Below are 13274 nucleotides of genomic sequence, written 5' to 3'. Positions count from 1 at the left end.
TGGAAATTTCCAGAAATTGGGCCACCACCCAATTTTGGTCTTTCGATAGTGCCTTGGAACTGTCATGCCGCCTCTGAGTGTGTCATTGAGCTTGCTGATTAAGGATCGAAGTCTAGCTGAAGTTGGCTTGTCTGTCATCTTGGACCCATTTGATTCTAATTGGTTTATGCTGTGTTCTTGGGCTATGTCATTCTTTCAGCAGTTTTTCCCGGCCCTTTTCCCTCCTGTTTCACCATTAGCCTCAATTGGAAATTTCTCTGGAATAGAAAAATTAATATCCTGTAGATAGAGGCACAGCCTAGATTAGAATTTGTTTCCTAATTCTAATTCCTGGTTTTTCTCTATCAAAGCATAGACTCATTCCTACATTTCAAAGGTGATTGATTTCTTGATTCATGAACTTTTACATTTATTCAACAAAATGTGATTAAGAGCCCACTGTGTGCCTCAGCACAATGCTAGATGGTTAACCAATAAATTTGAAGTAATATTTGTTTTATTATCTTATTCAGGTGTTTTATTGCAAACTATTGGAAGAAGCAAATCGAGGTTCATTTTCAGCAGAGCTGGTGAATAAAATCTTTTCTAATATTTCATCAATAAATGCCTTCCATAGTAAATTCCTATTGCCAGAGCTGGAGAAAAGAATGCAAGAATGGTAAGAGGAGTAGATAACAAGTAATATATCAAAGGCACCATTTATGCAAAATTTTTATGTTAAAGATCACTAAAGACCTTGTTGTACATTTTTTGGCTTTAGTTGAAAACATTTTATCTCTTCTTTCCAACCTATAGTTTGATTAGTGGAAACGATATTAGGGATTATCTGGAACATCAGAATTCCATACCATCCCTCTTTACAGTGTCATTCCTACCTCTCTTTTAAAAAGTGCTTTTTCATTCTGTCAGTTTCACAGCAAAGCGGATCTGATAAAAGCACAGAATGTGTGTATAAAAAATCATTACTTCATTTGGAGTCCTCTTCATTCATTCATTCTATAAGAAATCTTAATAACTTGCTTCTATGTTTCATACAGGGAAACTACCCCTAGAATTGGTGACATCCTTCAGAAATTAGCACCATTCCTTAAGATGTATGGAGAATATGTGAAGGGATTCGATAACGCAATGGAATTGGTTAAAAACATGACAGAGCGTATTCCCCAGTTCAAATCAGTAGTTGAAGAAATTCAGGTAACTAGAACTCTTTTGTTCAAGGCAATAAATTAATTTTTCTGTACAAATCATAAGGTTTTCTAGATCTAAATTTTAGATTGAGACTCCTAGCCAAATTCCATTCTACTATAAATTATGCAAAAATTATCTCTGCAGAGTTAAAATATTTATTGAGCATATGCTATATACTGAACAGTAAATTCTCCATTTATTTTTAAGGCAAGGAGAGTCTGGCTTTATCAGGGTCCACATAAATTTTCAAAGTAAGTTTCCATCCAGCTCTGTGTGTCTCTTACTTGCTTTCAGGGGTTGAAATGTTGGAATTAATATAAAGAATGCTATAAACCATGACATTTTGGAAACATAATTACAGTTCAGCCTTGGACAACACAGGGATTAGGATCACTGATCCCCCACTGTTTGAAAATCCCAGTGTAGTTTTATGGCCAGCCCTTCATATCCATGATTATGCATCCATGGATTCAACCAACCATGGATTAAGTAGTACTATAGTACATATTTACTGGGAGAAAAAAAAACCAACAACAATGTGTGTATAAGTGGACCTGCACAGTACAAACCCATATGCAAGGATCAACTATATTCTTGGGGGTAGGGGAATTGGTCATTTCATATATGTGGCTTAAAATTTCATCAAACCTGGATAATACATTTTAATAATGGAAAAAGCAAGAGAGTTCCAGAAAAACATCTATTTCTGCTTTATTGACTATGCCAAAGCCTTTGACTGTGTGGATCACAATAAACTGGAAAATTCTGAAAGAGATGAGAATACCAGACCACCTGACCTGCCTCCTAAGAAACCTGTATGCAGGTCAGGAAGCAACAGTTAGAACTGGACATGGAACAACAGACTGGGTCCAAATAGGAAAAGGAGTATGTCAAGCCTGTATATTGTCACCCTGCTTATTTAACTTGTATGCAGAGTACATCATGAGAAACGCTGGGCTGGAAGAAGCACAAGCTGGAATCAAGACTGCAGGGAGAAATGTCAATCACCTCAGATATGCAGATGACACCACCCTTATGACAGAAAGTGAAGAACTAAAAAGCCTCTTGATGAACGTGAAAGAGGAGAGTGAAAAAGTTGGCTTAAAGCTCAACATTCAGAAAACTAAGATCATGGCATCCGGTCTCATCACCTCATGGCAAATAGATGGGGAAACAATGGAAACAGTGGCTGACTATATTTTTGGGCTCCAAAATCACTGCAAATGGTGATTGCAGCCATGAAATTAAGAGATGCTTACTCCTTGGAAGGAAAGTTATGACCCACCTAGACAGCATATTAAAAAGCAGAGACATTACTTTGCCAATATAGGTCCATCTAGTCAAGGCTATGGTTTTTCCAGTGGTCATGTATGGATGTGAGAGTTGGACTGTAAAGAAAGCTGAGCGCAGAAGAATTGATGCTTTTGAACTGTGGTGTTGGAGAAGACTCTTTGAGAGTCCCTTGGACTGCAAAGAGATAAAACCAGTCCATCCTAAAGGAGATCAGTCCTGGGTATTCATTTTAAGGACTGATATTGAAGCTGAAACTTCAATACTTTGGCCACCTGATGCAAAGAGCTGACTTATTTGAAAAGACCCTGATGCTGGGAAAGATTGAGGACAGGAGGAGAAGGGAACGACAGAATGAGATGGTTGGATGACATCACCAACTCGATGGACATGGGTTTGGGTGGACTCCAGGAGTTGGTGATGGACAGGGAGGCCTGGTGTGCTGCGATTCATGGGGTCACAAAGAGTTGGACATGACTGAGCGACTGAACTGAACTGAATACCATAATGCTTTCTATTTGATTCTCCAGTCAAGACTGTTGATAATTTCTTTGCTTAAGTTTAAATATTGAAAAGTTTAAATAATATTAATATCAATATTAAATATTGATTTCTTAGATACCTAAGATTATTTGAGTGGGTATTCTTGACTGCCTTCTTTTGTTTTACATGGATATTTTTTACCTGTGGTTAAAACCCATTAATACAGTGATATGATTATGATATGTTTTGTATACTGTTAAGTCTTAAAGAAGTTAGACTATTAAAAGTATCTGTATACAAATCAATGTGATATACAATATCAAGAAAAGGAAAGATGGAAACCACATGATAATCTCAATAGATGCAGAAAAAGCATTTGATAAAATGCAACATCCATTATTGATACAGACTCTTAGCAAAATGGGTATTGAGGGAACATGAAGTGAAAGTGAAAGTCACTTGGACATGTCCAACTCTTTGCAACCCAGTGAACTATATAGTCCATGGGATTCTCCAGGCCAGTATATTGGAGTGGGTAGCCTTTCCCTTCTCCAGGGGATCTTCTTAACCCAGGGATCAAACCTAGGTCTCTCTCATTGCAGGTGAATTCTTTACCAGCTGAGCCACAAGGGAAGCCCAGGAATACGGGAGTGGGTAGCCTATCCCTTCTCCAGCAAATCTTGCCAGTCCAGGAATCAAACCAGCGTCTCCAGCATTGTAGGCAGATTCTTTACCAACTGAGCCATCAGGGAAGCCCTTTGAGGGAACATATCTCAACATAAAAGTTATTTATGACAAACCCCAACCCAGCATAATAGTTAACAGGGAAAAGCTTGAAAACCTTCCTGCTAAAATCTGGAACAAGATAGTGATGCCCACTCTCAGCACTTCTCTTCAACATAATAATTGAAGTCTTAGCCACAGCAATCATAGAGGAAAAAGAAAAATTATCCAAATTGGAAGTGAAGAGGTAAAATTATCATTGTGAGCATATGACATGATACTATATATAGAAAACGCTGAAGACTCCACACAGAAACTACTAGGATTGATAAATTCAGCAACATAGCAGGATACAAGATTAACATGCAAAAATCTGTTCCACTTCTTTACACTAACAATGAAATATCAGAATCAGTTCACTTCAGTTCAGTTGCTCAGTCATGTCTGCCTCTTTGCAACTGCTTGGACTATAGCACACCAGGCTTCCCTGTCCATCACCAACTCCTGGAGCTTACTCAAACTCATGTCTAATGAGTCGGTGACGCATCCAACCATATCATCCTCTGTTGTCCCCTCCTCCTCCTGCCTTCAATCTTTCCCAGCATCACGGTCTTTTCCGATGAGTCAGTTCTTCCCATCAGGTGGACAAAGTATTGGAGTTTCAGCTTCAGCATAAGTCCTACCAATGAATATTCAGGACTGTTTTCCTTTAGGATGGACTAGTTGGATCTCCTTCCTGTCCAAGGGACTTCTCCAACACCACTGTTCAAAAGCATAAATTCTTCAGCGCTCTGCTTTCTTTATAGTCCAACTCTTACATACATACATGACTGCTGGAAAAACCATAGCTTTGACTAGAGAGACTTTGTTGGCAAAGTAATAACCTGCTTTTTAATATGCTGTCTAGATTGGTCATAACTTTTCTCCCAAGGAGTAAGCAGCTTTTAATTCCATGGGTGTAGTCATCATCTGCAGTGATTTTGGAGCCCCAAAAAATAAAGTCTGTCAGTGTTTAACCATCTATTTGCCCTGAAGCAATGGTACCAGATGCCATGATCTTTGTTTTCTGAATGTTGAGTTGTAAGCCAACTTTTTCACTCTCCTCTTTCACTTTCATCAAGAGGCTCTTTAGTTTCTTCTTCACTTTCGGCCATAAGGGTGGTGTCATCTGCATATCTGAGATGACTGATATTTCTCCCGGCAGTCTTGATTCTAGCTTGTGCTTCATCCAGCCCAACATTTCTCATGATGTTCTCTTCATATAAGATAAATAAGCTGGGTGACAATATACAGCCTTGACGTACTCCTTTCTGAACTTGGAACCAATCATTGTTCCATGTCCAGTTCTAACTGTTGCTTTCCTGACTTACGTACTAATTTCTCAAGAGGCAGGTCAGGTGGTCTGATATTTCATCTCTGTCACAATTTTCCACAGTTTATTGTAATCCACACAGTCAAAGGCTTTGCCGTAGGCAATAAAGCAGAAATAGATGTTTTTTTGGAACTCGCTTCCAGTGGTTGTTGGCAATTTGCTCTCTGATTCCTCTGCCTTTTCTAAATCCAGCTTGAACATCTGAAAGTTCATGGTTCACGTACTGTTGAGGCCGGGCTTGGAGAATTTTGAGCATTACTTTACTAGTGCGTGAGATGAGTGCAATTGTGTGGTAGATTAAGCATTCTTTGACATTTCCTTTCTTTGGGATTGGAATGAAAACTGACCTTTTCCAGTCCTGTGGCCACTGCTGAGTTTCCCAAATTTACTGGCATATTGAGTGCAGCACTTTCAGAGCATCATCTTTTAGGATTTGAAATAACTCAACTGTAATTCCATCACCTCCACTAGCTTTGTTCATAGTTTTGCTTCCTAAGGCCCACTTGACTTCGCATTCCAGGGTGCCTGGCTCTAGGTGAATGAACATACCATCATGATTATCTGGGTCATGAAGATCTTTTTTGTATAGTTCTTCTGTGTATTCTTGCCGCCTCTTCTTAATATTTTCTGTTTGTCTTAGGTCCATACCATTTCTGTCCTTTATTGTGCCCATCTTTGCAGGAAATTTTCCTTTGGTAGCTCTAATTTTCTTGAAGAGATCTCTAGTCTTTCCCATTCTATTGTTTTCCTCTATTTCTTTGCACTGATCACTGAGGAAGCCTTTCTTATCTCTCCTTGCTATTCTTTGGAACTCTGCATTCAAATGGGTATATCTTTCCTTTTCTCCTTTGCCTTCCACGTCTTTTCTTTTTTCAGCTATCCATAAGGCCTCCTCAACAACCATTTTGCTTTTTTTGCATTTCTTTTTCTTGGGTGGTCTCGATTCCTGTCTCCTGTACAGTGTCACAAAGCTCTGTCCCTAGTTCTCCAGGTACTGTCTATCAGATCTAATCCCTTGAATCTATTTCTCACTGCCACTGTATAATCATAAGGAATTTGATTTAGGTTATACCTGAATGGTCTAGTGGTTTTCTCTACTTGCCTCAATTTAAGTCTGAATTTGGAAATAAGGAGTTAATGATCTGAGCCCCAGTCAGCTCCCCGTCTTGTTTAGCTGACTGTATAGCGCTTCTCCATCTTTGGCTGCAAGGAATATAATCAGTCTGATTTCGGTGTTGGCCATCTGGTGATGTCCATGTGTAGAATCCCCTCTTGTGTTGTTGGAAGAGGGTGTTTCCTATGATGAGTGCATTCTCTTGGCAGAACTCTATGAGCCTTTGCCCTGCTTCATTCTGTACTCCAAGGCCAAATTTGCCTGTTACTCTAGGTATCTCCTGATTCCCTACTTTTGCATTCCAGTCCCCTATAATGAAAAGGACATCTTTTTTTGTTGTTACTTCTAGAAGGTCTTATAGGTCTTCATAGAACTGTTGAACTTCACCTTCTTCAGCATTAGTGGTCGGGGCATAGACTTGGATTACTGTAATATTGAATGGTTGGTCTTGAAAACAAACAGATCATTCTGTCATTTTTGAGATTGCATCCAAGTACTGCATTTCATACTCTTTTGTTGATTATGAGGGCTACTTCATTTCTTCTAAGGGACTTTTGCCCGCAGTAGTAGATATAATGGTCATCTGAGTTAAACTCACCCATTCCGGTCCATTTTAGTTTACTGATTCCTAAAATGTCGATGTTCACTCTTGCCATCTCCTGTTTGACCACTGCCAATTTGCCTTGATTCATGGACCTATATTCCAGGTTCCTCTGCAGTATTGCTCTTTACAGCATCAGCCTTTGCTTCTATCACCAGTCACATCCACAGCTGGGTGTTGTTTTTGCTTTGGCTCCATCCCTTCATTCTTTCTGGAGTTATTTCTCCTACTGATCTCCAGTAGCATACTGGGCACCTACCGACCTGGGGATTTCATCTTTCAGTGTCCTGTCTTTTTGCCTTTTCATACTGTTCACTGACAATATTGCTGGGTGTGTGCTTTGTTCATCACTCTAAATCAGATGAGCCCTCTTTATTTTCTGCAGAGAAACTGCCAGTCCTCATAGCCTGTCCCACCCTGGGAAAATCTTCCCATTGACTGAGCTGATGGAAGAATAGGTGCAGTCTCAGGCCAAAAGCCTCAGGTCAGAGCTTCCCTAGTGGCTCAGACAGAAGAGTCTGCCTGCAATGTGGGAGACCCCGGTTTGATTCCTGGGTTGGTAAGATGTTCTGAAGAAAGAAATGGCAACCCACTCCAGTATTCTTGCCTGAAAAATCCCATGGATGAAAGAGCCTGGAGTTCTACAGTGCATGAGGTTGCAAACAGTTGGACACGACTGAGCGAATAACACACACAGGCCAGAAGACCACAGATTCTTACTGTTCTTACCCAAAGTTCAGCAGTTTAAAAAAAAAAAAAATTTTCAGATTGTTACATGCTTTTGGTCAATTTCCAAAGTACTAAAATGATTGTTGTTGTTGTTAAGTTTTATCCAGCTTTAAAGTTGCTTTTTAAAGGGGTGATTTTTGCCAGCATCATTATTACTCAGTTGTAGCCAAAAGTCCTGCCCTTGCCCTTCACTCCTTTTCTTAAATGTCTCTTTTCTCTTATGATTAAGCAGTCATCTATCTCTGAACACTGGTTCTTTCTTTGATTCTTTCACTAACTCCTTTTGCTAATATTGAAATGTGGGCAGAATATAAGGTTTTTTGCCCTGCATAATCTTTCTCTCCACTCTCTCAGTAATGTCGTAGCTTCTCAAGCCTTTAACCATAATGTCATACAGATGCTTATAGGGTCAGTTCAGTTCAGTCGCTCAGTTGTGTCCGACCCTTTGCAACCCCATGGACTGCAGCATGCCAGGCTTCCCTCTCCATCACCAACTCCCAGAGCTTGCTCAAACTCATGTCCATCAAGTCGGTAATGCCATCCAACCATCTCATCCTCTGTCATCCCCTTTTCCTCCTGCCTTCAATCTTCCCCAGTATCAGGGTCTTTTCCAGTGAGTCAGTTCTTCCCATCAGATCGCCAAAGTATTGGAGTTTCAGCTTCAGCATCAGTCCTTCCAATGACTATTCCCGGTTGATTTCCTTTAGGATTGACTGGTTGGATCTCCTTGCAGTCCAAGGGACTCTCAAGACTCTTCTCCAACATCACAGGTCAAAAGCATCAATTCTTTGGTGCTCAGCTTTCCTTATAGTCCAACTCTCACATCCATACATGAACGCTGGAAAAACCATAGCTTTGAATAGATGAATGGACCTTTGTCAGCAAAGTAATGTCTCAGCTTTTTAATATTCTGTCTAGGTTAGTCATAGCTTTTCTTCTGAAGGAGCAAACATCTTTTAATTTCATGATTGCAGTCACCATCTGCAGAGATTTTGTAGCCCAAAGAAGATAAAGTCTGTCACTGTTTCTGCTGTTTCCCCATCTGTTTACCATGAAGTGATAGTACCAGATGCCATGATCTTCATTTTTTGAATTTTGAATTTTAAGCCAGCCTTTTCACTATCTTTTCACTTTAATCGAGAGTCTCTTTAGTTCCTCCTTGCTTTCTGCCATGAGGGTGGTGTCATCTGCATATCTGAGGTGATTGATATTTCCCCCAGAAATCTTGATTCCAATTTGTGCTTCATCCAGCCCAACATTTTGCATAATGTACTCTGTATATAAGTCAGTATCTGCTTATAGGGTCATTATTTCTAATTTAGTCCTTCATGCCTATACTCTAGTTACGAAATCTGAGTGCTGGCTTCACAATTCTGTATGAGCATCTTGTCATCAATACACAGTCAACATGTTCAATTCCCATCTGTAGCTTTCAAACACTTTTTCCACATAACATTTATACTATGTGATGTTTGTGATTATGTGATTGGATTTATTACACAACACCAATATTCTTTTATTCACCAGAATTTGATCACGTGGCTTTATCTTTGATTTATCATTTTTCCTCATTCTCTGTGTGTGTTTTTTAAACAGTATATTCAAGGGACCTAACATGGAGCTTGTTGCATATAAATGCTCAATATGGTGATGGTGATAATGATTATTATTATTGTTTCATCAAGTATTAAAACTCTGAATCAGCAATATCTGTCTTCTCCATATTATAAGGAAAGGATGGAGTTGTGAAAGGAGTGGTAGTTTGAGAATCAGCTAAGCTAGTTAAGATTCTAGTCTGCTACTTATAGTCACTTGACCTTAGAAAGCTCCCCTAACTTTTCTGGACCAGTTTCTTCATGTAAAATTTGGGGATCAGTAATATTTTCCTGGAGATATATGTGTGTATGCATATGTGTGTGTCTGTCCCCTAGGCTTGCTGGAGAAAGTCAAATGGGATAACTAAACTTATAATATTTGTAAGTTACAGGTTATTAAGGGGAGCCATTCACCCTCAGCTTCCATGCTAATTTAAGGCTGTTTTTACTTTTTTCCTGGTCTACAGTAACTTTCAAACTAGTTTCCCTACATGTTCCCAAGGCCACACTGCAATAGATTGATCTTAATAGATGTCATATCTAATGATATCACTCCGCAGCCTGAAAACCTGCATTAGATAAAATAAATCTAAACCCAGCTTGACATTATTACACCAGATTACGTTTTAGTTTCTCGTTTGCTTTGAATGCAAATATCATGTCTTATCTTAATATTGACACATTTTTACCCTGCAGTGCTCTGGTCCTGGTCATCAGTAAATATATTAAGGGGTTTCCGCTGTGTTTAATGTGAAGAGGAACACATCTTATTTTCAAGTAATCTTTTTTTCTCCCCTTCCACATTAATTGCTTACTGAAAGCATGTTCTATGGACTCAATTTTGCCAGAGCAAAGGAGATCTATTCAGAGTTTGGTTTCTAATGAAAGAAAATACCATGACCTAATGAAAAATTAAAATGTTATTATCTTGTCACTCTTCTACATGTGGAGTCTTTTCAGTTCAAAGGAAATGACATTTATAGTAGCCTTATTATGGGATAGTTTCTGCTGAATCCATAGTCATTTAATATAGTGTTACTTAGTGAACCTCTTTCAATAGATGCTTCTTTTGAAAATCTCTGGAGTTATGATTTGATAGTGTGACCTGACAAACCCTTGTAATGACCAGTCAAAGTAGATGCCATCAATCTGGAATTTTCTTGCTTAAAATTCTGCTTGATTTTTTTTTTTTTTTCCTGAGTAGATTGGTGGTCCTTAGACTTTAATGGAAAAAATTGGGGATGTTCTTAAATACGTATGCCCAGGCTGTGGTCTCAAAATTGTGGTTTCATAGTTTGGAGTGGTGTTTAGGATTTCCATTTTTAGTAGCATCCCAGGAATGTATCTAATGCAGGTGATACACAGGCCACACTTTGTAGAGAAACGCTGCCCTTAGTGAAAGTTCTGTATTACCTTGAGTTTTTAGACTGGCTAACCTAATTTTTAAATCTTTTTTAAAAACCTTTCTCATTACAGAAACAGAAGGTCTGTGGGAGCTTGACTTTGCAGCATCACATGCTAGAACCTGTTCAGCGCATTCCCCGGTATGAGATGCTCCTTAAGGACTACCTAAGGAAATTGCCCCCTGATTCTCCGGACTGGAATGATGCTAAAAGTAAATCCCCCCTTCCATTATGGGATAATTTAATGGCCAAGTAGCACTGTGATTTCAAAGTGAAGTAGAAGCCACTTTAGTAAAATATTGGTGCCAGAAAATAACCTCACTGGAAATTGTTATCAACACCTCAATTAGGCAAGCACTTTTGAGCCCAAATCATAGGTTTAGAGCAATGCAAATCACAATTCTCATGCTGGTTTCACATTAGTGATTAACTCTGAAATATAAAACTGTAGTCTTAGAGACATCTGGAATAGCAATACACAATTACCTTCTCACAGGAAGAATACAACCATTCAGAATTACTAGTGCTGCTGGTTAATTAGGGGGGTAAAGATATATACCAAGAAAACTAAGATGACATTTACTATTTAAAAATAGCCTAAGCAAAGTGATTTCTCTCTACTTTTTACTAAGATAGAAGAGAAAATAATGCTGTTTAGTGTCAGCATTTTCCCTGAGAAACCTTTATTCCTGTTCTACTCATTATCTTTTTTTTTAATTAGATCATAATGAAAGACTTTTTAGGACCTAAGCATTTCAATAAGATATTTGTTTTCTTGTGTACTTTTGAAAAAAATCAGTTAACTGTGTAGAATGAAAATTTTACTTGGATTGGTAATCAACATGTACTACAACTGCTACTAAAACCAGCAGAACTAGTGGTAAGATTGAAAGTTGGATTACTATTGCTACTTCTCAGACTAGTCTCTTGGGCAGTAGCCCCAGCCCATCTTAACTTGTCTCCCTCTACCTGGGATCCTATATGGAATGTACTGAATTGCCCAAATCAGGATAATTCTCTAAAATTTAAATAAAAATTCCTTTTCTTCTATATTCAAAGGCTTAGACTTGTGCTAAGGTACCTATGTCAAAAGTGAGAAAGTTGAAATTATCTGATGGTCCAGTAGTTAAGAATTCACCTGCCAATGCAGGGGATACAGTTTTGATCTCTTGCCTGGGAAGATTCCCCATGCTGCAGAGCAACTAAGCCTGTGTACCACAACTGTGGAACGTGTAAGCCACAACTACTTAGCCATGCACCATAGAGCTCATGTTCCACAAACAAGAGAAGCCACAGAAGTGAGAAACCCATACAGCACAACAAAGAGTAGCCCCGATTGCTGCAACTAGAGAAATCCTGCACACAAAAACAAAGACCCAGGGCAGCCGAAAAATAATTAAATAAATAAAAATTTAGAAATAGAAAAGACTGTGCAGTGAGAGGGGTAGGGGCTGGTGGTCCCCACACCGCCTCCCCCCTCTCCAAAATGAGAAAGTCAGCAACATAATAGGGTATTTTATTGCTCTTTGATTTCCCATTACTAATTATACTAACATTCTAAGGAAACACGGAAATACTTTTAGAAACCTAAAAGTAGAAGGGAAAGCAGCAAAAGTGCATTTTGTTCAGCAGTAGAACAAAGAAGACAGAAAAGTTGATTCAGAATGATGAGGTTGTTGTGATACCAGAATTAACCCAACCAGTATTCATAAGATAGAAAAGAAAGGAGGAGAGCAGGGCATGATGGAGGATTGAGAACATTCCCTCAGGTTAACCCAGCAGGAAGCCTCAACTTCCACCTTCGACCTCTCTTCACCAGTAGTCCTGGAGCTCCTACCTTCCCCATTCCCATCTCTTACTACCACTTGCCCTAGCAACAAAACCTTCCATCGACATTGGCATCAGAAAATTCTCTTTCACCTAGATTAGAACTGTGAGTGTGTTTTCCCAGAGAAAACTGATCATGTTTGTTGGTTAATTTACTTGCAAAACTAGTTAAATACTTACTACTGCTGATATGTAGAGCTTTTGAGTCAGAAGACTTAGTTTCAAATGTAGCCCTTCAGTATCATAATCTGTGACCCTACCCAAGGAACATCACTGTCTACTTTCATCTGCCAAATGAAGCTTATGTATTTTCCATTCAGGGTTGCATAAAAATGAATTGACACAATATATATGAACACGCCTGACAAAGCGCCTTGTAACGAGCTATTGTCACGATGTTTGCTATTTTGAAGATTCCTAATGAATTAAATGTACCTGTGAGCCTCGTCACTGTATATGACTTTTTATGAGTAAATACCTTTCAAATTCCAAATCATGTGCTTACAAATGAACTTTGGAAGTATCCAATTTGTAAATGGAAATTGCCCCTGCTTTTATTGTGTGTCTTTGGTCTCAGATTCCTAATTATGCTATATATTACTCAGCTATCCAGTAATGTAAAAAGGACAAAATATATTTACTTTTCTTTTTTCCTGTTTAGAATCACTTGAAATTATATCTACAGCAGCAAGCCATTCTAATAGTGCAATAAGAAAAATGGTAAGTAGTTTTCAGAGGAAATGGGAATCTTTTAGTTAGATAATTGTTAATAATGTAGTTTAATATTATCTACAGTATTGGACCAAAATGAATTGACACAAGTGAACAAAAAATATTGTTTATAAAGTGTTTAGAACTATCTGTGATTATCCTCTTCCCTCTTCTCCAAGGTTTTAATTTGCTCTTAACTGATCTTTATACTTAAGCTTATGCTTAGTTCCAATCCTTT

The 13274-nt window shown here is 38.6% G+C and overlaps 1 protein-coding gene across 1 annotated transcript in view; it reads left to right on the top strand.

The window, feature by feature from the left end:
• Positions 1-13274, top strand: part of FGD4 (FYVE, RhoGEF and PH domain containing 4) — a 231835-nt gene that overhangs the window by 194115 nt on the left and 24446 nt on the right. Inside the window, exons 6-9 of the mRNA XM_068970926.1 lie at positions 513-658; positions 1038-1194; positions 10572-10710; positions 12987-13045. Of these exons, the coding sequence (XP_068827027.1) occupies positions 513-658; positions 1038-1194; positions 10572-10710; positions 12987-13045 (501 nt within the window). The remainder of the gene's footprint in view (positions 1-512; positions 659-1037; positions 1195-10571; positions 10711-12986; positions 13046-13274) is intronic.

This window comes from Capricornis sumatraensis, chromosome 4 (assembly GCF_032405125.1).
Source record: "Capricornis sumatraensis isolate serow.1 chromosome 4, serow.2, whole genome shotgun sequence".
NCBI classification, from domain to species: Eukaryota; Metazoa; Chordata; class Mammalia; order Artiodactyla; family Bovidae; genus Capricornis; species Capricornis sumatraensis.
This window is presented reverse-complemented; position numbering and strand designations above follow the sequence as displayed.